Below are 27,500 nucleotides of genomic sequence, written 5' to 3' on the forward strand. Positions count from 1 at the left end.
ACAAACACACACACACACACACACACACACGTATACATGCAAACACACGCGCACGCTGGTAGTTGTCTTGAAGCAGGATGCACTGCATTTGCAGCTGCATTCACATCACTTTGTAGATAGAACCTCGTTCAACTAGTTTTGCCTGTTAGGGGACTTGCAGATCAATACACTGAACTGACCTCCATTTCAAACCTGTGTTTGGTGTGGGGGAGAAGGTATCAGGTTAGATATCAGCCCCAGGCAGGACTGAAGCTACAACTCATACAGCCCAGAAACCAGGTGGGGTATTAGCAGAGCTTACGACCGCTACAGAGCAGCGACCTCTTGTGAAGCACCAAGAAGCAAAACCCTCCCAAACGTCCCGTGCTTAGACGTTTGATTCCACTGCGTCTCAGGAAGAGTGCCATAGCTGGTTGTGTGTCTGCGTATGTGTGAGGTCCTAAATCAGACACATGTAATGTTTCTCCATCCATTAGTCACTACTGGAGAGAAAACAGGACCCCTGAGAGGACCAGTGGATGTGTGCGCTGGTGTCTCTGAGACCTCATCCTCCATTTTGTGCCAGGGGCGTGCAGTTGCAGCGTGTGCTGGAGATGGCCACTGACGCAGGCTTCCCTTTTGGAGGGGCTGTAATTTTACCATTCTGAAGTAGGAATGAAGAGAGTGATTACCACAAACAAGCATGTGGTACTCAATGCACATCTGCCTAGGAGCAAAGGAAATGAGTGAGTTCGAGAGAGAGAGAGAATGAGAGAATCTGAGAGGGTGAGAGAGAGAAAGAGGGAGAGGGAGAAATAGCAGAAGGGAAAAGCTAGCAAACAGATGTTTCTCATCATGAAATGTCAGAAGTGGATGTAGAATTTATTTTGTGTGTGTGTGTGCACGTGTGTGTGCACATGTGCGTGTGACATACTACATATTCATAATGTACATTTGCAGGTGCACTACAACACTGCAACAATTTCATTTTGACATCTCTTGTTTTTAATGCATATGCATGGAGTTATGCATTACAGTTATACACAAATACATGTGTGTGTGTCTGTGTGTGTGTGTGGCCTCTGGTTGGGCTGGTTTTCCAAGTATGGTTTTGTGGTTGACCTCTCACTAGGGTTGTGGTTCACCTATTCAGTGCGTATGAAGCTCCTTGGCGCTGCAGAACACGGCTAGTTAATATTTCAGCAGTAGCAGATCTGATAAAGGGTGAAATTTATAGAGGGAATGTAGAGAGGTATATGGAGGGAATTATGTGGTGAGGGGTGTAAGGAGTGAGGGGTGTATTGAGGCGTAGAAGCAGTAGTTAAGACTATGTGTAGAAACAGTAGTTAAGACTATGTGTAGAAACAGTAGTTGAGACTATGTGTAGAAACAGTAGTTAAGACTATGTGTAGAAACAGTAGTTAAGACTATGTGTAGAAACAGTAGTTGAGACTATGTGTAGAAACAGTAGTTAAGACTATGTGTAGAAACAGTAGTTAAGACTATGTGTAGAAACAGTAGTTGAGACTATGTGTAGAAACAGTAGTTGAGACTATGTGTAGAAACAGTAGTTGAGACTATGTGTAGAAACAGTAGTTAAGACTATGTGTAGAAACAGTAGTTGAGACTATGTGTAGAAACAGTAGTTGAGACTAATTGTAGAAACGGTAGTTGAGACTACCTGTAGAAACAGTAGTAGAGGCTAATTGTAGAAACAGTAGTTAAGAATATCTGAAGAAATAGTAGTCAAGACTATAGAAACAGTAGTCAAGACTATCTGTAGAAACAGTAGCTAAGACTGCCTTTAGAAACAAGTTCAAGTTTGGTTTATTTGTCACATACATAGTCATACACAGTATAACTCGCAGTGAAATGGTTGAAACAGTAGTCAAGACTACCTTTAGAAACAGTAGTTGAGACTAATTGTAGAAACGGTAGTTAAGACTGCCTTTAGAAACAAGTTCAAGTTTGGTTTATTTGTCACCTACATAGTCATACACAGTATAACTCGCAGTGAAATGGTTGAAACAGTAGTCAAGACTACCTTTAGAAACAGTAGTTGAGACTAATTGTAGAAACGGTAGTTGAGACTAATTGTAGAAACAGTAGTTAATACTATCTGTAGAAATAGTAGTTGAGGCTAATTGTAGAAACAGTAGTTGAGGCTAATTGTAAAAACAGTAGTTGAGGCTAATTGTAGAAACAGTAGTTAAGACTATCTGAAGAAATAGTAGTCAAGACTATAGAAAAAGTAGTCAAGACTACCTTTAGAAACAGTAGTTGAGACTACCTTTAGAAACAGTAGTTGAGACTCTCTGAAGAAATAGTAAAGACTAATTGTAGAAACAGTAGTTGAGGCTAATTGTAGAAACAGTAGTTAAGACTATCTGTAGAAATAGTAGTCAAGACTACCTATAGAAACAGTAGTTAAGACTACCTATAGAAATAGTAGTTAAGACTATCTATAGAAACAGGACTTGAGACTAATTGTAGAAACAGTAGTTAAGACTATCTGAGGGAATAGTAGTTAAGACTATGTATAGAAGCAGTAGTTAAGACTATCTGAAGAAATAGTAGTTAAGACTAATTGTAGAAACAGTAGTTGAGACTAATTGTAGAAACAGGACTTGAGACTAATTGTAGAAACAGTAGTTGAGACTATCTGAGGGAATAGTAGTTAAGACTATCTATAGAAACAGTAGTTAAGACTATCTGAAGAAATAGTAGACTAATTGTAGAAACAGTAGTTGAGACTAATTGTAGAAACAGTTGATACTATCTGAGGGATAGTTAAGACTATCTGAAGAAATAGTAAAGACTAATTGTAGAAATAGTAAAGGATAATTGTTGTAACAGTAGTTGAGACTAATTGTAGAAATGTTAGTTGAGACTAATTGTAGAAACAGTAGTTGGAACTAATTGTAGAAAAAATAGTTGACTAACTGTAGAAACAGTAGTTAAGACTATTTGAAGGAATAGTAGTTAAGAAACATTAGTTGAGACTAATTGTAGAAACAGTAGTTGAGACTAATTGTTGTAACAGTAGTTGAGACTAATTGTAGAAATGTTAGTTGAGACTAATTGTAGAAACAGTAGTCAAGGCTATGTGTTAAGACTATCAGGCTCTTAATAAACTCAATTCTGATGAGCTGTTATGATGGGTTAGCTTTGCTGCTACTGTAAATTGAGTTGTAAACTGTGTGTGACTGTAGTGTTGGTAATGCAGAGATCTCTTCTGAGCTGAAGAGACCTGTGCATTACCTGAGACTAAGCAGGTCTCTTGCTCTCTTACATACATCTGAATAGATCTACATACATCTAAATTTCATTCCTTCTTCCTCTCTCTGCTCTCACACTGTCATTATGCCATCTAACACAGTTACTCCATCTCCTGAATGCTTTTACGCTGGGCTGTTAACTCTGAGTGGGTCCTGACTGTATGAAGATCAGTGACAGCACCACCGGGTTTAATTCACTGCTCCTGTCGACCTGTACGTTCTGTGGGATTGTGTCCTGTCATTATTACAGTGTAGGTCCAGAGAAAAGGAAATGTGGTGTCAAAGTTTATAGTTGTTTTATGTATGTGTGTGTGTGTGTGTGATTGTGCGTGTGCGTGCATGCGTGTGTGCATGTGAGTGGGTGTGTGGGTGGGGGGGTTTGTGTACACCAGGTTGAAGCACTTTGCTTGCAGAGCTCATGAAGGACCTTTGTCCAAAACATCCTGTTTCTCTGGAAACCTCATATACTTCACTGCAATTTTGTAAATCTCATTTGTAAAGCATATTTTACTACAGTTCGCTGCAGTTACCTGAAAACTTCTCTCTCTCTCTCTCTCTCTCTCTCGCTCTCTCTGTATGTATATATATATATGTGTGTGTGTGTGTGTGTGTGTGTGTATATATATATATATATACACGCACACACACACACACACACACACACACACACACACACACACACACACACACACACAGATAGATAGGACATCTAAATAGTAATAACCGTGAATGTTATGCTGTTATGCTTTGCTATTATGACAAGCTCTGATATTTGTAGAATCCTGTAAGAGATTTAGACACATTGTCCAGATGAGCTGCTGTGAGTCCTTAGTTTGCTTATCCATGGAGGAAAGAGGGGTTGTGGCAGTTAGATCCACACCACGCAGAGCAGCAGAGGGGAGAGAGGGTGATTGCCCAGGCATAGACACACCCCAGCAGGGGTCCGTGTAAAGGCATGGCTCTGTGATGCTTTGGATATTATTAAACGGAATTCTGTTCTTTTTCAGATCTGAGAAGGCTCATGGATGCAGTGCCTCACTTTGTCTCTCTTTTACTCTCTCTTGTGCACTTTCTTTTTGTTTTTTTGTTTGTTTGTTTGTTTTTGTTTTTTTGCTTATATACACTACATACGCTATAGAGCTTTAAACAAACCACTCCCTGAAACTGAAATACGGCTGATCAGCTGGTCAGTGTTTGTTTCTGGTTTGCTCATGGTCCTCAAAAAGGACTCACACGTGAGAAACGCCCAGTGTCAGAAATGTATGAGAAATGCCCAGTGTGAGAAACGTGTGAGAAACACCCAGAGCCCTAAGACAGAAGTAACATGTCAAGCAAATTTGGCCAAAATCCTCTGCAAAGCTTCTTCTGCTCCACTTACGTCTGGTCTGTTCAGACCACAACCACCTCCAAGTATCCACTCACAATTAACACTAATGCTTTTCCTCCAATCCTTGTCACTCAAACAAGCCACATCCCTATTTCCCCCAAATCCCCCCCACCCCCCCTCTCTCTTTCCCCCTCTCTCTCTCTCTCTGTCTCTCTCTCTCTCTCTCACACACTTTGTCACCAGAAGTTGTTTTATGCTAACTCTTGTGTCTTTTTACTAACCAAACAACTTTACAACTTTTCCAGTTTGATTTGAACGTTTATGTTGTTGGTTTCCTTACCCTTTGTGTTTGTTTGAAATGACTAACATCGTCTCATTCACCGAATGTTGGATCATCTGTTGTTTTCTCTCCTTAACTCGTGACTAAGTACTAACCTCTTTATGATATATTTATTTTTTGATTGACAAACCCTTCAATGAAGAGAATATATATATATATATATTAATGCTTTTATTTCTACATTTGGATGATTTCCATTATGACACTATTACACGTATCTGCTTCAGTACTCATCAAAAATGACACGGTGGCCTACAGACATCTAGTAAAAAATAATCTATTAGAGAAATCTTTCTCCTCCACAGAGATTTAAAAGGTTAGATGACCTTTATTGAGTTCACGGTTTGTCACTGTTATATTTTTTTTCTTCTCCTGTTTCCTCTTAAAGCACTCAGGCATTGGACACGCTATGGTAAACAAACTGCATTATATGGTAGATATCATTCTAATTGTCTTCTTCTTTGGTTTGCCCTGGATTTCCGTTTCCTCTTTCTGTTCTGTTTGCTTTTACTGACTACACAAACTTCCCATCGGCCTCAAGGTAGCAAGAAAAAGTCAAATATTCACATCATCTTTCTTTTTTCTCACTTTTAAAAGTTTCATGTTTTACCCATGCTTTTTACCCATCCAATGCACCGCTCCCTGAACGTGCGAGGTCTGCATATATACATAATTCTGATTCAAACTTGAATCAAAATTATATATATTCAATGCTACTGATTCAGAGATGTCAGGAAGAATTCCAAACAAATGTATGAATCTAGAACATGCGGATTTTTCCTGTAGTTCCTCTAGCTGTTGTCCTTTCTTATTAACAACAGTGAAAATACATGCAAGACACAAGACCAGATACATATTTAGCTCCATTACATAATGGACTTAATTGACCTTAAATGACCTTTAAGTGCCCTCCGGTCCAACAACTCCAGTGCCAAGCAGTAAGACTTTGAAAGCAGCACCAGGAATACCCTAAAATGTTCTACTTTAGAAGACTAGGGTCACTCTTTTATTTCTTATTTAGTATTCTTGACATTTTTTTTTTCATAACAGCAGGTATAATTATCAAAGGAATTTGTGTATATTGGGATGGTAAACTCCAGGTTAGAGTTTCACATGTTCCTTTCAGAGTCTCCTGAACCAGAACCTGTTTCAGATATCCATGGTAAACATTTAATTTAATAAAGGGTCTATGACCCAGTCTATAGTTCACTTCAACTGAGGATTCCACACTATTAGTCTAGGATGTCTGAATTCCACACTATTAGACTAGGATGTCTGAATTCGCTATACTAGACTAGGATGTCTGATTGAAGTTAACACTATTAGACTGGGATGTCTGAATTCACTATATTAGACTAGGATATCTGAGTTCAACACTATTAGACTAGGATATCTGATTGAAGTCAACACTTAGACTACCCTGGTTGGAGGATGTCTAATGTAAGTCATTATCATTGGACTTGCATGTCTGATTTAGGTCTGATTTAATGTAGGAATGAAGCGGTGTGAGGCCACATTGTACACTGACATCTTGTTTACTGTATCAAGTCATGTGGTGTTAGTGGTATTAATAAAACCAACAACGATAGTCATGATTATTAATACTAGGGTTACGATGATGATGATGTATTATTATTATTATTATTACTACTATTATTATTATTATTATTATTATTATTATTATTATTATTATCAATATTAGTATGATGCTGATGATGATAATATTATTATTAATAATAACACTAGCGTTATTATATTATTATTATTATTATTTCATTAATACAAGTATTATGATGATGATATTATTATTATTATTATTATTATTATTATTATTCATTCTAGTATTATGATGGTGCTATTATTATTATTATTACCAATAATAATACTAGTATTATATTATTATTATTATTATTATTATTAATAATAATTCTAGTATTATGATGGTGCTATTATTATTATTATTATTATTATCAATAATAATGCTCGTATTATGATGATATTATTATTATTATTATTATTATAGTATTATGACGGTGCTATTATTATTATTATTATTATTATTAATACTAGTATGATGATATTATTATTATTATGGTGATATTATTATTACTAGTAATAATAGTAGTATTATGATGATGTGTTATTAATAATAATAATAATCATAATAATAATAATAATAATAATAATAATAATAGTATTATTATGTTGGTGTGCTATTATTATTATTATTATTATTATTATTGATACTAGTATTGTGATGAGGATATTCTTATTATTCTTATTATTATTATTAATAATATCTGTATTATGTTGATGAGTTATTATTATTGTTATTATTATTAATACTAGTATTATGCTTATATTATTATTAGTAGTAGTAGTAGTATTATAATGATGAGTTATTATTATTAATACTAGTATTCTGATGATAATGATGTTTTTTTTTTCAAAAAGAAAGTGCAATGGTTATATATATATATTATGTGTGCACATGCAAGAAGCCATGGTTTTCCTCTCTTAATGATGAGAACTTAATTTAATTACACTGTAGTTATTTACCTCCACATTCATTATTTAATCGAATGGCTTAATCTGACCTTGTTTGCACAGTGGAAAATAACATAATTAACAAACATGAGTTAGTAGCTTTAATATGGCATATTATTAGAATCATAGAAAATAATGTAATGATTTACTGCTTGAGTTATTCTAGACAAACAGCTGTTGTGTGAATTTGGGTTGGACCATTTAGCTCATAAATATTACATTATGAGACTTATGATCAATGAAATTACCCTTCATAACAAACCCCACATTTAGACATTAATTACATTACAACATTATTCTGTTGCATTGTGAAATGAAAATAATTGTCTCCTGTTAAATAATGACGTCCTCCTGTCTTACTGTCTGATACTGAAGGGGTTCAGCACTGGGCACTGCAGCACACACACACACACACACACACACACACACACACACACACATACACACACACACACACACACACACACACACACATACACACACACACACACACACATACACACACACACACTCACACACACACACACACACACACACACACACACACACACACACACACACACACAGACAGAGTTGTCTAAAAGTCTTAGGTCACCAGATTTTCTTTTAGCAATGGTATATTGACAATAAATAATTATGTATCCATTTATTCATTATTTAAGTTAATTATTAATTATGTATCACTTTATTAACATTCAAACAGAAAGTACACGAAATATGTGTACACACACTTTTTTTTTTTAAACAACACAATTTTCAGAACAAAATTGCTTCTACAGGGTGAAAAGTAAGTATATAGTGTGACCTTCCTTGGCTCTAAACACGTCTTGAGCTCTTTTGGTGAGATTGTCTAGGTCTATTACACCAGGTTACTTCAGCACAGAGTTCTTTAGATTTAGGTCGTCATCTCCTGCTACGGCTCACGTGTGAGGGGAGGTCACACTAAATACTTGCCACTGCCTACAGAAGTTTATAGAAGCTGTTCTTTTCTGATTTTTTATCTGTTTTTTAATATTCCATACACATTTTCTGTATTTTCTGGTTGTATTGTAATAAAGAAACTGTGAAATAAAGAAAGTGAGAAATAAATGTTTTTGGTCATTCTACCATCACTAAACAACAAATCTAATGGCTAAGACTTTTGCAGTTTTATGCAGTACTGTATATTCTAAACACACACACACACACACACACACATATATATATATAAGAGAACTGTTCACATAGTGTTGTCCCAACAGTGCCCTATGGCCTTATTTTATCTGCTAGAACGTTTCCATCTTCTGATAACAACAACACATGACGACCTCATTCCTTACCTCGCCCAAGCTATAAAAAAAAGAAGCGAGAGGGACCTGGGCTTTTGTTCTCCAGTGAGCGGCGACTGGTGTGAGCTGTGCACACAGCTGTAAATAACTGTGCACACAGCTGTAAACTGCACACAGCTGTAAATAACTGCACACAGCTGTAAATAACTGCACACAGCTGTAAATAACTGTGCACACAGCTGTAAATAACTGCACACAGCTGTAAATAACTGCACACAGCTGTAAATAACTGTGTACACAGTCATTTGTGTGTAAGAAGGTTCATTGCTAAGGTTAGACAGTTAAAAAATACTTGATTAGCTACCGTAGGCAAACAGGATAAGATATTAAAATAAGAACTTTAATAAATAGGCATTATTCTGGAATTACAGTACCTGTAGTGTACTTAAATGAATATTTATTCCTTGGCTATAGGCCAGCCAGGAATTTTCCCTGATTGATCTGTTTGTGGATGAGTAAGTCTCAGTGATCAGCTCCATATGTCTCCTCACTGTGAGATGGAAGTCTACTGGCACTCTCGCCTCTGGTTTTTTTTCTTATTCATTAATTAACATATGTTTTCCAACTTCCCAAGGTCTTTATTTTTAACAACTCTATTTATTTGGTTGTTTGTTTGTTTGTTTATATTTGTCATTCCTGCATGGGTTTCACTGGCTTGCATTTCTCCAGTCTCCATCTTGGGAGAGTTTCTGTGTTGCCCAAGCCAAGAGTGTTTCGGTTTGCACAAGTGTTTGGATATAATGTCTTCAGATTCATTTTGATCTTCCTTCATCTCACCTCAGGTTAACCCCTCATAGTAAAAACCAAATGTTTGTGGACTTTAGTTGCTTCCATTGTTTGGAGTTTCCTGCAGGTTCATTCCCGTTCCCATTGCCACAGGGTGTTTTCGGTTGGCTTTGGTTTTGTCTGAGCCCTCTGCCAGTGTTGTCTGCTAAAAGTCGCTCTGCGTTCAGCCTCATCCACCATCTCAGCTGCATGGCTTCTTCTCCACCATTCGAGCACTTTTGGATGGATCGTTTTTGTTTCTTCTTAACCTTGACCAAACCCTTCTCACCAAACAACTTGAGAATTCTGACCGATCTGATTTGATATTCAAATCCAAATAGCAGATTAAGCAGATTTCTCCAATCAATTATTTAAATTACATTTTGCCTATTTTGTACTAAATTTACTAAAACCAAAATCTGTTACTAATACAGCTGTTTAAACCAAACCTTTGTTGTAACTGTACTAACAACCATTTTTGTGTCTGAATCTCCCTTACATACTAAAGTACTAACCGACTTCCCTCATCCCTTAATACCTTAACTCTTACCTGTATTGCCCCGGGTTCAGGAACTGCCCCCTGCCCCCATACCCCTGCTTCCCCATCCTAATCAAAATGCCCAGAACTGCCCCACCATCCTGGATTGCTTGTTACTTGCTTTTGGAGAAATCCTAATCCTAAATCCTGTTATTTGACTACCTCCTGTTTTTCTTAAATCCAAAGAGAAATTATGGATTGTCATCAAGCTGCCAGCCACCTGTGCAAAGGTCCTCTGATATAAATTGAAAAAAATAAAATTCAGTGTATTTGTTCATGAATGTGTTGCAGGTTTTAAACTTTGAGTGTTTACTGTTTACATATTTATTTGTTTTTTAATGAATGTGATACTGATGATGGTTCTTGTTCTATTGCTCTCATTCTGTATGTCAGAGGTAAGTTATAGTGATGCCATGGGAGTATTTGTCTGGCTGAACACAGCCTGGGGTGCGAGGTATTCCAAACACAGCCTGGGGTGGGTGGTATTCCAAACAGAGCCCATAGTACACACCCATCAGGTAAGGCAGATAGCTTCATATCAAAAAGGGTTATATTGGTGTGAAATGTTTTGCTGTAACTTCACGGATGCACTGGTGTTCACTGTAGTTTTATGTCAGTCAAAACTGCAAGGGACTCTGCTGTCCAGACAGCAAGTGGGAGTTCATTCCACCATCTTGGATCCAGAACAGAAAATAGTCTCCATGCTTGTCGTCCATGAGACCTGAAGCACGGTGTTTCAAGCTGAGCTGTACTTGAGGTTGGAAGTACTCGATGTATGGATCGGTCTTTGACCTTTGACCTCATGTATGGAGGGGCTGGTCCTTTTTTGGCTTTGTAGGCGAACATCAAGGTTTTAAATCTGATGCATGCAGCTACTGGAAGCCAATGAAGGGAGTGCAGCAGTGGACTGATGTGTATGAACTTTGGAAGATTGAACACCAATCATGCTACTGCAAGTTGTAGAGGTTTGATGGCTCTTAGAGGAAGACCAGCAAGTAGCGAGTTGCAGTAGTCAAGCTTTGAGATCATAAGAGACTGCACAAGCACCTGGGTAGCTTCCTGTGAGAGAAAGGGCCGAATCCTTTGTATGTTACAAAGGAGGAATCTGCAAGACTTGAGTTAGATTGGGTTCAATTTGAAACATGAGTTGAGAACTGGTTGTCCAAAGTTATGCCCAGGCTACGGACATAACTTTACCTGCAGACAGCAGGGTTTACTAGGGTTTAGTAGGCTAAATTGAGATTTTAAGTCCAGTTTGTTTGTTTGTTTGTTTGTTTGTTTTGTGGTTGTTGTACATTGTGGTATGTAATTGAACCCACCCTTCTCTTTGCATTCATCCATGACAGTATCAGTGGAATGTCTTAATGCAAGGTTTGGCCTGACCTGTAAAACCATGAATACTGTAAAACCCAGACTACAGTAAAACCATGATTACTGTAAAACCCAGACTACAGTAAAACCATGAATACTGTAAAACCCAGACTACAGTAAAACCATGATTACTGTAAAACCCAGACTACAGTAAAACCATGAATACTGTAAAACCCAGACTACAGTATGCAGTGCGTTTAATCTTCGCAAACACAGCTGTGGAGAGATGCAGATTGGCTTTAAGACAGATAAGATAAGGACACCAGGAGTGTGTGTGTGTGTGCGCGCACACATTTTTGTGCAAACACAATGTTGGAAATTAGCACCAGCAGAATGGTTTTGTGTAATTTGCTCAACATACCTGCCACGGTGGCGGTTAAATAAAAACAGCATTTACAAACAAGCAGTGCAGTTTGTGATTATGTCTCTCAGTGCTACCTGAACAGGAGCCTTGTTTCATCTGGACACTTTAACATAGGAGACATAGAACTAACTAGCAACTATAAAACTATATAACTAGTGGTTATAAAATATTAACACTGTAGCACTTCCCTGAACACTACCCTCTTATGAAATGTGCACACAATCACAAAAACATGGCCATTTTGAATTTGCAAATGACAGTACAAGTAATGTGTCATTTTTGTCTATTTACTAAATTTAAGATTAAATGTAGAAGATCACTATCTTGCTGTTGTGTAATGGAATTAGCTAGCCAGCACATGTACTTAACATAAAGCTAATGATGGCTATCTGCTGTCATTTAGTTTCACTTTTCATTATTTTGTTATTGCTATTTTGTTCATAAGAACAAGGGAATAACCACAGAGAGCACATTCATGACTGGGAAGCAAGCCGAGAGATTTATTAAACACATTTAGCTGAAGTTGAGAGGAAAAACAAGAAAGTGACAATTACACAACCTGATTGGCGGCAGTCCCAGTGGCAGGCGGACAAAACGGTTCATTTCCAAGCCGTGTTTGCGTGTGTGTGTGTCTGTGTGTACAGTGTAGCATTCTCAGCCTCTTTTTCCAAAGTAGGGCCAAACGGTTCTGATTATGGACAGTAACTATGCCAATAGTATTTCCACCCAATCACATTTCGGTAAAGAACACTGGTTTTCTGTCTATGGTAACAGCCTTAGTAACTGGTCTGTCCTTAGTAACTGACAGTCTCGATGTTTTGGCTCTTGCCTCAGGGCAGTACATATAATGGAAATTATGGTTTACTGTTTGATTATAAGCCACAGCAGGAGTGGGTTGTAAAAGAGAAGTAATGTATTTTCACACTCGCTTCTTGGCAGGAATCCATGCTAAAGTGCTAATCTCCTCCTACTCTTTAGTATGATCAATAGCTAACCATTCTGAAATCCTTATTAAAACACCACTTATTTGTGTAGCAGGTCTCAAGACGAGAGAGGTGGAACCATATCCTTTGGTCTTTGACAAACACCTGCTGTCACATGCCGTTAGTCTGTCATGTGTCTGCTGTTCTGCTCACTCAAATGCTTCCATCAGGCCAATTCTGGATACACTTTACAATGTTACGCTTACTGCAACCGTTAGTCTGTCGTGGATGATACGAGATTGGAAGAATGGCCTGTCAGCTCACTTTTAATATATATGAAGTAGGTTCTGCAAACTCCCAAAAACCAATGCATCAATATGAAATAATTATCTCCGATCTGACAGGCGATCAATTTTCCTGTATTTATTAGAATAGCCCTTTGACAGCAAGATGGAGAATTGTATCTGAGAAAACCAGCTTAATTGTTCTGGTGTGATTGTGGGTGTCCTTTAAGGTGCCTTGAGCCTCTCCACAGTTTCCTACTGCAGATCCAGAGAGGTCAGGACTGTGTGGCTGTATGACTATGGGGCTGTGGGTGTATAGGGCTATAGGGCTGTAGGTATATAGATCTGTAGGTATGTAGGACTGTGGGGCTGTTTGACTATGGGGCTGTAGGATTGTGGGGCTGAATGACTATGGGGCTGTAGGCCTGTGGGGCTGTAGGACTATAGGGCTGTATGACTATAAGACTGTAAGGCTGTACATATATAGGGCTGTTGGACTATAGGGATGTAGATCTATAGGTCTGTAGGACTAGGTCTATAGGGCTGTAGGACTAAAGGGCTGTAGATCTATAGGTCTGTAGGACTAGGTCTATAGGGCTGTAGGTATATAGGGCTGTAGGTATATGGGTCTTTAGGGCTGTAGGACTATAGGACTGTAGGCCTATAGGGCTATGGGTATGTAGGGCTGTAGGTATACAGGGCTGTAGGGCTGTAGGTATATGGGGCTGTTGAGCTGTTGTACTATGGGGCTGTGGGACTATGGGGCTGTGGGTATATAAGTCTGTAGGACTATAGGGCTATAGGACTATAAGACTGTAAGGCTGTAGGTATATAGGGCTATAGAGCTGTTGGACTATAGGGCTGTAGGTCTATAGGGCTGTAGGTCTATGGGTCTGTAAGGCTGTAGGGCTATGGGTCTGTAGGTCTATGGGACAAAGTGAGACAGGGAGATGGTGAGTGTGAGGAGTGAGAGAGGGTGTGAAAATATGAGTTATACAAAAAATATGGTAACATTTACGATCATAAAGTAAATACAATAAGCAAAGTTTATTGATTATTCACTCATCAGCTACTATAAGAAACATCTACCTTGTAAGTTTACAGTTTGTTCACTTCGCTCAGTTTGGCTCCTCTAGTCCCTTGTTATTGGTCAGGTTTTGAGCACAGGGCTGCTATTGGTTAATTTAGCTTTGGGGGCAGACACACTCCCAACCCAGCAGAAACACTTGACACACGTGTACAAACCCCAGTACCCATTCCATCACACAGACATACATACACGCACATGTGCACGCACACACACACACACACACACACACGTGCCATCTCATTGGTAATGGTGTGTTGAGAATGGCTGTGGTGAGAATATGCTGTGGTGATAGACAGACCAGAGCCGAAGACTGAAGAGTGGTAAAATGCATCTGTAAGACAGATGTGAGAAAGATGTATCAAACAAAGCGGCCAGAATAGGATGCACGAGTAGGTATTAGTGATAAAGTGTCTGTGAAATAAATTCAGTAAGTCCTGTGGTCTGTACTGGTCAAAATGGTTTGTACTGGTCATGGTGGTCAGTACTGGTCAGTAGTGGTTAGGGTGGTCAGTACTGGTCAGTAGTGGTTAGGGTGGTCAGTACTGGTCAGTAGTGGTCAGTATCCATTGATCCATTACAGGACTGCTTACAACAGGACTGCTCCTGTCAGGGCTGTTTTACTAGTTTATAACTGCGTTGCTTACAGATATGTTGAAGAGAGGGAGAGAGAAATGAATGTGTGTGTGTGTGTGTGTGTGTGTGTGTGTGTGTTGGCAGGCTGTGAGACAGGTGGTCTTAGCAGATTGTGGCATGTATGCAGTGTTAATGTAGGTGTGGTTAGATCTTGACCACCTGTCACAATTTTATGGCTCATAATTAGATTTCAGTGGCCTTAACTTTCATCATATGCCTGGCAGACTGGAGAAAAACATGGATATTTAATTCATTTACACCACACTCGCTATTTGTAGTCTCTCGTCATGGGATTAATGTGGGTGCATGGCCTCCTGAGGCTTCTGCTTGTGCACAGAAACAAGCAATTCCCAAACCTCCTCCTGAAGCCTCAGCCCAGCCAGAGCTGGCAGAGTGGAGACGCAAGGAGTCTTCAGCAAAGGGTGGAGACGCAAGGAGTCTTCAACAAAGGGTGGAGACGCAAGGAGTCTTCAGCAAAGGGTGGAGATGGAAGTGTGGGGTGGTGCAGCCACACCGATCTCTCTTCTCTGACCAAACAGACAGGGGAGCATGGCAGGTCACCTCCCGGTCCCCTCACCTGCTGACCCGGCACAGTCTACTGTTGCCATGGCAGCAGGTCATCTCTCTGTCCCCTCATCTGCTGACCCGGCACAGTCTTGGCCGTGTGCCAGCACTAGCATGACTGGAGGTCTGGTTCCTGAGGACCAAAAATCAGAGGGGCATTATCCAACATTTATTATGTGAATAACATGACAGAGAAGCACTGAGACTGCAGTGTGTATTTAGACAGAAGCCTCAAACTCCCTGACTGACACCAGACTTTCACCTATGAAACTGCACAGATGTTGCATGTGCATATGGAACCTTGTATATGCAGGTGTGCCGTCTTACATATAATATCGTGTGAAGCATCACAGTCCACAAAAGCCTACAATAGCTTTTTTATTATTGTTATTAGAATGCCTAGTTATACTACTAGATTGTTGTGTGTGTGTGTGTGTGTGTGTGTGAGAAAGAGAAATAACATTACAACAGTGTTTTTATTATCAATGTTATTAGTAATCTGGCATATGTGAATAGTAATTTTTGAAGCACAGTTACACTGTCTTCAGAATGGTGTGTGTAATATTTTAGATGTGGAAGTTAATGCATAAAGGTTTTGATGACAATAATACATGGTTGTGCAATATATATTTATTTTACTATAAGAACAAAAAATGTTTTGTACCGAGTGGCGTTCAAACCGTAGCTGCTCAGTACGAGGTTATTATCCATCACAGCGGTTCAGCTTCCCGTTGTGCTACTAGCTTGCTAATGTGTGTGCGTGTGTGAGCACTGTCACTCCTGAAGCATGTCTTGAAGTTGTGTGTGAAACGTGCTATACCGATAAACCTGCCTTGCAGGCATGACGCTGGGAATTTTCAGGCTTGTACGGTTTCTGTGGATGTGTGCAATCACAAGACGATGGGCCCTAATCACTCCAGAGCAGAAGAGAGGCTGCTGGCTAGCTGGTTTGCCTTATTAAATTTGCCTTAGCTTTAGTCATTCTAGTGCCAAGCGTGGTAATATCTGTCTACAATGCAAAGAAATTTTTGCCGTAATTCATTAGACGCGACAGGGTGTGGGATTGGGCCCAGAGTTGAACACTAAACTCACGGTGGTGACGATGGGCTCTGCCACCTAGGTTAGCTGCTCGGTTAGCAACTGTGTGATGGCTACGACCCGCTGTGCCATCCTGAGGTCGAGAGTGGGGCCTGGGTGCGTTATTTACTAGCAGCACTCCATAAGTCATCATACCTATCAAACAGGCGGAGGGAGGAAAGGAGCAGATGAGATGTGAACACTGTGCCTTCAACAGGAAAAGGTGGAAAAAGCAAATTCAAATAAGGACTGTGAATTTATTTTCATGTAACATTTTAAACTACCAGTGAGAAATAATCACTTCATATGAGCTGCTGTGCGGTTATGACTGGTGTACATGAAGTTGAATTTCCACAAATGAAATGATTTGACTCATTTTTCCATATTACTGTGCTGTTTATTGTGGGGATATGTGTAATGTGATATTTAAATATGCTTAATGTGGTATTTGTGTGGGAAATGAGCAATAACCTCCCTGTTGTCCCATTTTTCAGCTGGATCTGTCGTTCAGGTGGCTGGCAGCTGGTGTTCTCTCCTCTCGTTAACATCTCACTACTTAATGCTGGACTCGTTAATACCGTGTTCGCCTAACAATGGAGGCCAGGCCAGAAACAAGCCATGCCAACTCCATCAAAATGTCATCACAGCTACAGTGGCCCTTGCCAAACACTTGCCTAATTACCCGGCCTGTTTACCCACTGGGTTGGACTGCTTCACCCAGAACCCCAGCCCACCTTGCCCACAGAGTGTACTAGAGTTTGAAACTCCATTCTAGAAGCCCCTGAGTCCAGTAGGGCTGCGTGTGCCCCCTGAAATGCCAGGAAAAGCTTTGTGGTGCCACACACCTTACTGTCAGCCCGAAGGAAGAATGACTTCCCTTTCCAAAGAATGTTCACGTCAGATGGTCCATGTTCCAGAGGAGATTCAAACCGCTTTGTTCCCCCCCTCCCCTTCATGACAACAACAAGAGAATTTGCCAAATTTCGTGGCAAAAAAACTATTACAATGTTTTAATTCTATTATAATGTTTTAAGCAGAATTAAAGGCCCCAGACATCCTTAGTCCAAGTTTTCTTCAATCTTTATTTTTATTTATGTTTTACACTAAATAAAGGCATGTTTAGAATTACAAGTCTCCAAGCATGTTTACCTTGAACCCTAATGAAAGGGCACTGAGAGACCACCCTCAAGACCCCCCTTCTGAAAGCAGAGACCCCCGTATGTCCGCGCACACTGCCTGGACAAGGACCAAAACAACAGACATAAAAATGAGTTGCCCTGTCTGAAGGGGAGTACGGATAGCAAAAGCCAAATTGTACAAACAAAAATCAACGTAAAACGACAACATGGTATTAAAAAATAAGAAGGATGAATGAATGAAGGAACAAATGGTCACTGGGAGATTCTGTAAAGTGCAGTTACTAAAGACTTTCGTGTCCAGACAGAAGGCATTTGTAGACTTTGTAGCACTCTGCAAGTTTAGTTCCAGTGTGTTATCTTTAAGGGTGAATCACTCTTTCCAGAGAGAGAGAAAGAGAGAGTGTGTGTGTGTGTGTGTGTGTGTGTGTGTGTGTGTGTGTGTGTGTGTGTGTGTGTGTGTGTGTGTGTGTGTGTGTGTGTGTGTGTGTGTGTGAATCCAAGGGCAGATGGGTTGAATGCAAGGGTCCCTGTAATGCTCAAGGTTGACGAGGTGAGAAGTTTTCAAAAGACACCAGCACAGCAGATATGTAGGGAGAGATATAGATATGTAGATATGCAAATATGTGTGGAGATATGGAGATATGGAGATATGCAGATATGTGTGGAGATATGCAGATATGTGTAGAGATATGTAGATATGGAGATATGCAGATATGTGTGGCTATATGTAGATATGTAGATATGCAGATGTGTAGGCATGTGCCAGACCGGAAAATGTTCTGTCAGATAGAGCTGTCTGTTAAAAATTCTGTCAGATAGAGCTGTCTGTTGAAAATATTTTGTCAGATACAGCCATCTGTTGAAAATATTCTGTCAGATAGAGCTGTCTGTTGAAAATGTTGGATAGAGATGTCTGTTGAGCAACTGAGAGCATTTAACACCAGCCCTTATCTTCTGAGTTTTTAATTGAAAGGTGTCGGGGCAGGTTTAGCTGCAAAGGACAAATATGTAATTGTTATTCAACACAAGAATGTGATTGCCAAGGGTGAGGAATAGTAGTATTATTTTAAAAAGTCACCCTGCTTTTAAAGGGTGTGGGGGCAGGCATGCTAGAAACAGGCTGGCATGCTCGGAAAAACATCCAAATGCAAATGCAGTGGCATATTTTGGCTGCTCTGGGCCAGGCCAGTGCGTTTGATCCGGCTGCGTGAGTTTCCACACGGCAGATGCCACATTACACCCGGGAACCTTTTACTTTCCCTCCAGCCAACACTGTGAGGGTAATTAAAGCTCCAAGCACTGTCAGACTGCACAAGCAGGGCTTTCTGGCACGTCGCGAGCCTTCCCGCGTGGGAGAACCATTTACCAATTACCACAAACATGAAGGAATGCTTTGATTGGCCAGCGTTTTCTCCTTATTATTGAGCCAAGTCAAGTTTGCAGATTCAATTAAAAATACCTAATCGGACGCAGAGTGAGAAGAGCTCCCCTGTGTGAACGGTGGAGGTCCACAGAAACACCACCTGCACGGCTTTTCTCTTTCTGCTCTTTCTGTTTGCTGTAGTGCTTTTGAAGTATAGTGAGATAGAATATATATTTGTATTCAGCATTGTTAGTGTTGCCATATGTTTATTAGTATATCTGTGTGTCCTGAGAGTTTAGACAGTAAGTGTTGTGTTATGAGTTTAGACTGTTTAGTTGTGTTATGGGAATTTGGACTGAGTGTTTAGTTGAGTGGGTCAGTATGATATGCAGGGTTGGTATGACACGTGGGGTCCTTGCAGCTGTACTTTACAGAAACTCCCATCAGTCCCAGGACTGTACGACTGGGTCCTGGCAGGAAGCAGAGTAGCGAGAACAAACACTCCACTCCTGACCGGTGTGTAATCCAGCCTCTTCCTCTCCTTTCCTTACCTTCCTCTTCGTCCTCCCTTTTGCTGGGGATCTCTCTCTCTCTCTCTCTCTCTCTCTGGTGGACTGGGCCCAATAACAGGTGACCATCTCAGTGGATGGTATCCTGACCACCACTGGCTACACCCAGGAGGACTACACCATGCTGGGCTCCGATGATTTCTTCTACATCGGCGGAAGCCCCAATACAGCTGACCTGCCTGGCTCACCAGTCAGTAACAACTTCATGGGATGCCTCAAAGATGTAAGTGTATATGTGTGTGTGTGTGTGTGTGTGTGTGTGTGTGTCCACTTGTTTTTTAATCAACTAAATTCCATATCAATTTATTTAGTAAACTTATTTTGTTTAGCATCTTGACAGGAAAATTAAAAATTGATTTCTTCGATTGTCTCTGGTACTGGCTGATTGTATCGTCTGCACCCTTGTGCGCACACACACACACACACACACACACACACACACACACTCATGCATAAATACGCGTACACACACACACACACACACTAAAGAAAGCAGGAATCTAGAGAAACAATGAATTCAAAATTATCTTTTTAATGGGAGTGGGATCACTGTAATCCTACCAACTAAGTGCACTATTCTGTGTGCTGTATTCTACGTACACTGTTCTACGTGCACTACTCTATGTCACAGCTAATACTGCGTGGTATCACAGGGGAAAAGCTAGTATACGAATGACATTGCCATGCACACCTGACCCCAGTACTGCATTCAGTCACATGTGCACAATAGAGTGTGTCTAGTAAAGGAGTGAAGAAGTTCTTTTAAATATTCACTTATGCAAATTAGATTTCCCACTGGAGCAAGTCTTTGTCCCTCAAATATAAATTGTTTTCCTCTGAGTTTTAAATTATAATTAGTTGTTATTTACAGCTGAGACCATTGTAGAGTATTAAGAGTCCTTTATGATAGCAAGAACTTTTGGAATGACTTTCAGCTATTTGGATACCATAATATGTGTATGGCCATAGCCAACGTTTTGAAAGAAGCTTTTTTCTTATTAAGATGAAAATAAATGAAGTTGAATCCTCTGATCAATGCTGAATTAAACAAGATCAGTCCATGCAAAACCATGGAAAACCCTTTCATCAGATCCAGCTATGTTTAATAGGTTCTGTGTCCATAACTCAGTCTTGGAGGGTTGTGTTGCCCTTATCCAACACTTCTGTGTTATGGCCAGCTGTCACACTGAGCTGAGTCCAGTGTGTTTCTTCCTAGGAAAACCCAAGAACATTTAATGCATTCCCAGATCCACTGGGGATATTGAATGCTGCTGCCTTAAATCTGTTGGGAATATTTTGAACTTCTGTCCTAAACCCTTTGGAGAGTTTGGGGAACACTACCCAAAATGCACTAGGAATATTTTATACTGTTGTGCATAACGCACGAGGAATATTGCAAAATGGTGCCCTGTCCAATGTTGATATTGCAGATCACTGGCCATAATCCTTTTCCAGTGCAGGTAAAATGCCACTCACTGCCCCCTGCAGGTCATTTACAAGAACAATGACTTCAAGCTGGAGCTCTCCCGGCTGGCGATCGAGCGCGACCCCAAGATTAGTGTCAACGGTGACCTGGTGTTCCGCTGTGAGGATGTGGCTGCTTTGGACCCTGTGACCTTCGAGACGCCCGAGTCCTACATCTCTCTGCCACGCTGGGACACCAAGAAGACCAGCTCCATCTCCTTCGACTTCCGCACGACGGAGCCCAGCGGGCTGCTATTGTTCAGCCACGGCAGACCCCACGGGGGCAAGGAACAGCGTCCCGGCCGTGAGCTGAAGACAGACTACTTTGCCATGGAGCTGCTGGATGGGTTCCTCTACCTGCTCATGGACATGGGCTCAGGCAGTGTGAAAATCAAGGCCAGCAACAAGAAGGTGAATGACGGAGAATGGTGCCATGTGGACTTCCAGAGAGAGGGGAGGAAAGGTGGGGACGCACGCACGCACACACACACACACACACACACACACACATATGGACAAACACACACATGGAAACACGTACACAAAAACACATACATGGACACAAACACACACAGGAGCACACACGGACACATGCACACAGACGCACACACTTTTACATATTCACAAATGAAAAGTCCTAAAGGGGATGTTATGGGACCACACACAAATCTGTCACTCAATGACTTATCCTGCCAATAGCTACCTCCATTTGGTGTAATCGGCTAATGGAGTGTTAAGGTGTGTGTGTGTGCGTCTGTGTGTGTGTGCGTGTGTGCGGGCGTGCGTGTTTCACATCCTGCAGGGAGTTAGTCCTGCCCTGCTGTAATTGCATTTTAATAGACAATTAGGAGAGCATCATAAATCTCACTGATACATCGAGAGAGAAGCTGAAACACACATACACACACAGCAATATACTCAAATACACATGCGTTCACACACAGAGACATGCGCACAGACACACACATACACATGCACACAGTCAGGAACACACACTTTTCTTCAGTGCATGCGAATGTACGCCCTCTCCCCTCTATATTACTCATCTCTGTTTCCCACCCCGCCTCCCCACCCCATCAGGATCTATCTCAGTCAACAGCCGTACCATGCCCTTCAACTCCAATGAGGGCAGTGAGATTCTGGACCTGGACAGTGATATGTACCTGGGAGGCCTCCCTGAGACGCGGCAGGGCCTGGTTCTGCCCCCGGAGGTTTGGACGGCCCTGCTTAACTACGGCTACGTGGGCTGTGTGCGTGACCTCTTCATCGACGGCAAGAGCCGCGATGTCCGCCGCCTGGCTGAGATCCAGAGTGCGCCTGGTGTCAGCAGCTTCTGCACCCGGGAGCTCCAGAAGAGATGCAGCAGCACCCCCTGTGGCAACGGAGGAGTGTGCAAGGAAGGATGGAACAGATACATTTGTGACTGCATGGGGACCGGATACCTCGGCAGCAACTGTGAGATAGGTGAGTGAAAGGTCTGTAGCTGAGGGTGGAGGTTGGTTTAAGGTAGTGTGTCTGTAGGTGAGGGTGGAGGTTGGATTAAGGCAGTGTGTCTGTAGCTGAGGGTGGAGGTTGGATTAAGGCAGTGTGTCTAGATGAGGCTGGAGGTTGGATTAAAGGGGTGTGTCTGTAGGTGAGGGTGGAGGTTGGATTAAGGCGGTGTATCTGTAGGTGAGGTTGGAGGTTGGATTAAGCAGTGTGTCTGTAGGTGAGGTTGAAGGTTGGATTAAGGCAGTGTGTCTGTAGGTGAGGTTGGATTAAGGCGGTGTGTCTGTAGATGAGGTTGGAGGTTGGATTAAAGCTGTGTGTCTGGAGGTGAGGTTGAAGGTTGGATTAAAGCAGTGTGTCTGTAGGTGAGTTTGGATTAAGGCGGTGTGTCTGTAGATGAGGTTGGAGGTTGGATTAAGGCTGTGTGTCTGTAGATGAGGTTGGATTAAAGCAGTCTGTCTGTAGGTGAGGTTGGAGGTTGTATTAAGGCTGTGTGTCTGTAGGTGTGGTTGGAGGTTTGTTTAAAGCGGTGTGTCTAGGTGAGGGTGGAGGTTAGATTAAGGAGGTGTGTCTGTAGGTGAGGTTGGAGGTTGGATTAAGGCAGTGTGTCTAGGTGAGGTTGGAGGTTGGATTGAGGAGGTGTATCTGTAGGTGAGGTTGGAGGTTGGATTAAGGCAGTGTGTCTGGAGGTTGGTTTAAGGCAGTGTGTCTGTAGAGGATGGTGGTGGTTGATTTAAGGCAGTGTGTCTGTAGATGAGGTTGGAGGTTGGATTAAGGCAGTGTGTCTGTAGGTGAGGTTAAAGGTTGTATTAAGGCAGTGTGTCTGTAGGTGAGGTTGGAGGTTGGATTAAGATGGGGTGGTGGTTGGATTAAGGCAGTGTGTCTGTAGGTGAGGTTGGAGGTTGGATTAAGGTGGGGTGGTGGTTGTATTAAGGCAGTGTGTCTGTAGGTGAGGTTGTAGGTTGGATTAAGGTAGTTTTTCAGTAGGTGAGGGTGAAGCTTGGATTAAGGTAGTGTGTCTTTAGGTGAGGCTGGAGATTTGTTTAAAGCGGTGTGTCTGTAGGTGAGGGTGGAGTTTAGATTAAGGAGGTGTGTCTGTAGGTGAGGTTGGAGATTGGATTAAGGCAGTGTCTCTGGAGGTTGGTTTAAGGCAGTTTGTCTGTAGAGGAGTGTGGTGGTTGGATTAAGGCAGTGTGTCTGTAGGTGAGGTTGGAGGTTGGATTAAGGTGGGGTGGTGGTTGTATTAAGGCAGTGTGTCTGTAGGTGAGGTTGTAGGTTGGATTAAGGTAGTTTTTCAGTAGGTGAGGGTGAAGCTTGGATTAAGGTAGTGTGTCTTTAGGTGAGGCTGGAGATTTGTTTAAAGCGGTGTGTCTGTAGGTGAGGGTGGAGTTTAGATTAAGGAGGTGTGTCTGTAGGTGAGGTTGGAGATTGGATTAAGGCAGTGTCTCTGGAGGTTGGTTTAAGGCAGTTTGTCTGTAGAGGAGTGTGGTGGTTGGATTAAGGCAGTGTGTCTGTAGGTGAGGTTGGAGTTTGGATTAAGGTGGGGTGTCTATAGGTGAGTTTGGAGGTTGGAATAAGGAGGTGTATCTGTAGTTGAGGTTGGAGGTTGGATTAAGGCGGTGTGTCTGGAGTTTCGTTTAAGGCAGTGTGTCTGTAGGTGAGGTTGGAGTTTGGATTAAGGTGAGGTGGTGGTTGTTTTAAGGCAGTGTGTCTGTAGGTGAGGTTGGAGGTTGGATTAAGGTGGGGTGGTTGTTGTTTTAAAGCAGTGTGTCTGTAGGTGAGGTTGGAGGTTGGATTAAGGAGGTGTATCTGTAGGTGAGGTTGGAGGTTGTATTAAGGCAGTGTGTTTGTAGAGGAGGGTGGTGGTTGGATTAAGGCAGTGTGTCTGTAGGTGAGGTTGGAGGTTGGATTAAGGTGGGGTGGTTGTTGTTTTAAAGCAGTGTGTCTGTAGGTGAGGTTGGAGGTTGGATTAAGGAGGTGTATCTGTAGGTGAGGTTGGAGGTTGTATTAAGGCAGTGTGTTTGTAGAGGAGGGTGGTGGTTGGATTAAGGCAGTGTGTCTGTAGGTGAGGTTGGAGGTTGGATTAAGGCAGTGTCTCTGGAGGTTGGTTTAAGGCAGTGTGTCTGTAGGTGAGGTTGGAGGTTGGATTAAGGCAGTGTGTCTGTAGGTGAGGTTGGAGGTTGGATTAAGGCAGTGTCTCTGGAGGTTGGTTTAAGGCAGTGTGTCTGTAGAGGAGTGTGGTGGTTGGATTAAGGCAGTGTGTCTGTAGGTGAGGTTGGAGGTTGGATTAAGGCAGTGTGTCTGTAGGTGAGGTTGGAGGTTGGATTAAGGCAGTGTGTCTGTAGGTGAGGTTGGAGGTTGGATTAAGGCAGCATGTCTGTATGAGGTTGGAGTTTGGGTTAAGGCATTGTGTCTGTAGGTGAGGTTGGAGGTTGGATTAAGGTGGGGTGGTTGTTGTTTTAAAGCAGTGTGTCTGTAGGTGAGGGTGAAGGTTGGATTAAGGCAGTGTGTCTGGAGGTTGGTTTAAGGCACTGTGTCTGTAGAGGAGTGTGGTGGTTGGTTTAAGGCAGTGTGTCTGTAGTTGAGGTTGGAGGTTGGATTAAGGCAGTGTGTCTGTAGGTGAGGTTGGAGTTTGGATTAAGTCGGTGTGTCTGTAGGTGAGGTTGGAGGTTTTATTAAGGCGGTGTGTCTGTAGGTGAGGGTGGAGATTGGATTAAGGCAGTGTGTCTGTAATTGAGGTTGGATTAAGGCGGTGTGTCTGTAGATGAGTTTGGAGGTTGGATTAAGACATAGTCTCAGTTTCATGCACCCCAGGTGGGAGATGTGAATGAGCTGACCCTTGGTGAGGTGAGGCAGACAGGGGGAGTAACGCTCAGTTAAGTGGGTGTTACGGTGCTGTACAGTACATCTGTTTGTATTGGGGGCTTAATGGAAAATCAGAATCACCATAATCTGCCCTACAGTTAGTTCACTGTCAGAGTGTGACAAATGTTTAGAAATGGTTTAATGTCTTAATGGGTGTGGTCAGGTGTGTGTGTGGGCAAGTACAGGGTGTGGAAAGGTGCAGGTGTGGACACGTGTAGGGTGTGGACAGGTATGAGGTATAGACAGGTGTGAAGTGTAGACAGGTGTAGCTGCTAACAGCTGCAGAAGTGCTAACACACACACTTAGAAAACCCTGGTGTGTTGGGATACGGCACGTTACTCTATCCCATCCCTGCCGCACGGCAAAAGGGAGATGTGGGATAATCAAGCCATCATGGAGTTGCTGCTGGACAGAGCGGAGTGATGAGGCATTTCGGAACCATCTGCATGGATTCTGAGATGGCAGCCGACACATCGTGGACCGCCTGTCCTATGATGTGGCAGTCAGATGGGTTTGGGTTAGGACAGGTGCCATCACACTCTGAATGGCTACCTGAGGAATTCTAGCGGGTCGAAGGACCCCGTTTTTTGGCTTTTATTAAAACAGCAACGTAACGCATTGTAAAGCACAGATTATGAATTCTGGACAACACAACTAAAATTGACTATGGAAGAAATATTGTGAGAATTCTGTATTTTTCGACTGTGTTTACCGGCTTGTGGCATCAACGTACTGCGTCTTGCAACACTTTGCATTCCATATCTGGATCGTGTCTGGTTACTTTGGCCAGATTCTGTTTCCAATTCTCACTAAAATGCGTCTCCAGTGTGATCATATGAGATCCAGTTTTACTGTCCCATGTAAACAGCACACTAGCGCAGACATCATTCACATTACTTCCTACTGTAAACGTGGTTCCTCACTTGCTGTTACCAGTGTATTATACACTGGCACACATGGAAGAACCCGTTGAGGCAGAGAACCGTCTGCATCGGCAGAGAAGAACACTTTGATTTGCAGCTGCTTTCATTTCTGCTGTGGTGGACTACACCAATACTGTCCACAACACCACTACTGTCTAAAACACCACAACACCACTACTGTCTAAAACACCACTACTGTCTAAAACACCACAACACCACTACTGTCTAAAACACCACAGCACCACTACTGTCTAAAACACCACAGCAACACTACTGTCTAAAACACCACAACACCACTACTGTCTAAAACACCACAGCACCACTACTGTCTAAAACACCACAACACCACTACTGTCTAAAACACCACAGCACCACTACTGTCTAAAACACCACAACACCACTACTGTCTAAAACACCACAACACCACTACTTTCTAAAACACCACAGCACCACTACTGTCTAAAACACCACAACACCACTACTGTCTAAAACACCACAGCACCACTACTGTCTAAAACACCACAACACCACTACTGTCTAAAACACCACAACACCACTACTGTCTAAAACACCACAGCACCACTACTGTCTAAAACACCACAGCACCACTACTGTGTCTAAAACACCACAACACCACTACTGTCTAAAACACCACAGCACCACTACTGTCTAAAACACCACAACACCACTACTGTCTAAAACACCACAGCACCACTACTGTCTAAAACACCACAGCAACACTACTGTCTAAAACACCACAACACCACTACTGTCTAAAACACCACAACACCACTACTTTCTAAAACACCACAGCACCACTACTGTCTAAAACACCACAGCACCACTACTGTCTAAAACACCACAGCACCACTACTGTCTAAAACACCACAACACCACTACTTTCTAAAACACCACAGCACCACTACTGTCTAAAACACCACAGCACCACTACTGTCTAAAACACCACAGCACCACTACTGTCTAAAACACCACAACACCACTACTGTCTAAAACACCACAGCACCACTACTGTCTAAAACACCACAACACCACTACTGTCTAAAACACCACAGCACCACTACTGTGTCTAAAACACCACAACACCACTACTGTCTAAAACACCACAGCACCACTACTGTCTAAAACACCACAGCACCACTACTGTCTAAAACACCACAGCACCACTACTGTGTCTAAAACACCACAGCACCACTACTGTCTAAAACACCACAGCACCACTACTGTCTAAAACACCACAGCAACACTACTGTCTAAAACAC

At 41.9% G+C, this 27,500-nt stretch overlaps 1 protein-coding gene across 11 annotated transcripts in view; it reads left to right on the top strand.

The window, feature by feature from the left end:
* nrxn2b (neurexin 2b) overlaps positions 1-27,500 on the top strand; it is a 582,744-nt gene that overhangs the window by 277,336 nt on the left and 277,908 nt on the right. For 9 of the 11 annotated variants that reach the window (XM_035530023.2, XM_081714812.1, XM_081714813.1 and 6 more), the window contains 4 exons: positions 5,313-5,336; positions 19,541-19,702; positions 20,968-21,406; positions 22,024-22,407. In XM_035530023.2, the coding sequence (XP_035385916.2) occupies positions 5,313-5,336; positions 19,541-19,702; positions 20,968-21,406; positions 22,024-22,407 (1,009 nt within the window). The remainder of the gene's footprint in view (positions 1-5,312; positions 5,337-19,540; positions 19,703-20,967; positions 21,407-22,023; positions 22,408-27,500) is intronic. The other 2 variants (XM_081714807.1, XM_081714814.1) reach the window with 1 other exon arrangement.

This window comes from Electrophorus electricus, chromosome 5, assembly GCF_041902795.1.
Source record: "Electrophorus electricus isolate QZ-2024a chromosome 5, ASM4190279v1, whole genome shotgun sequence".
Taxonomy (NCBI): domain Eukaryota; kingdom Metazoa; phylum Chordata; class Actinopteri; order Gymnotiformes; family Gymnotidae; genus Electrophorus; species Electrophorus electricus.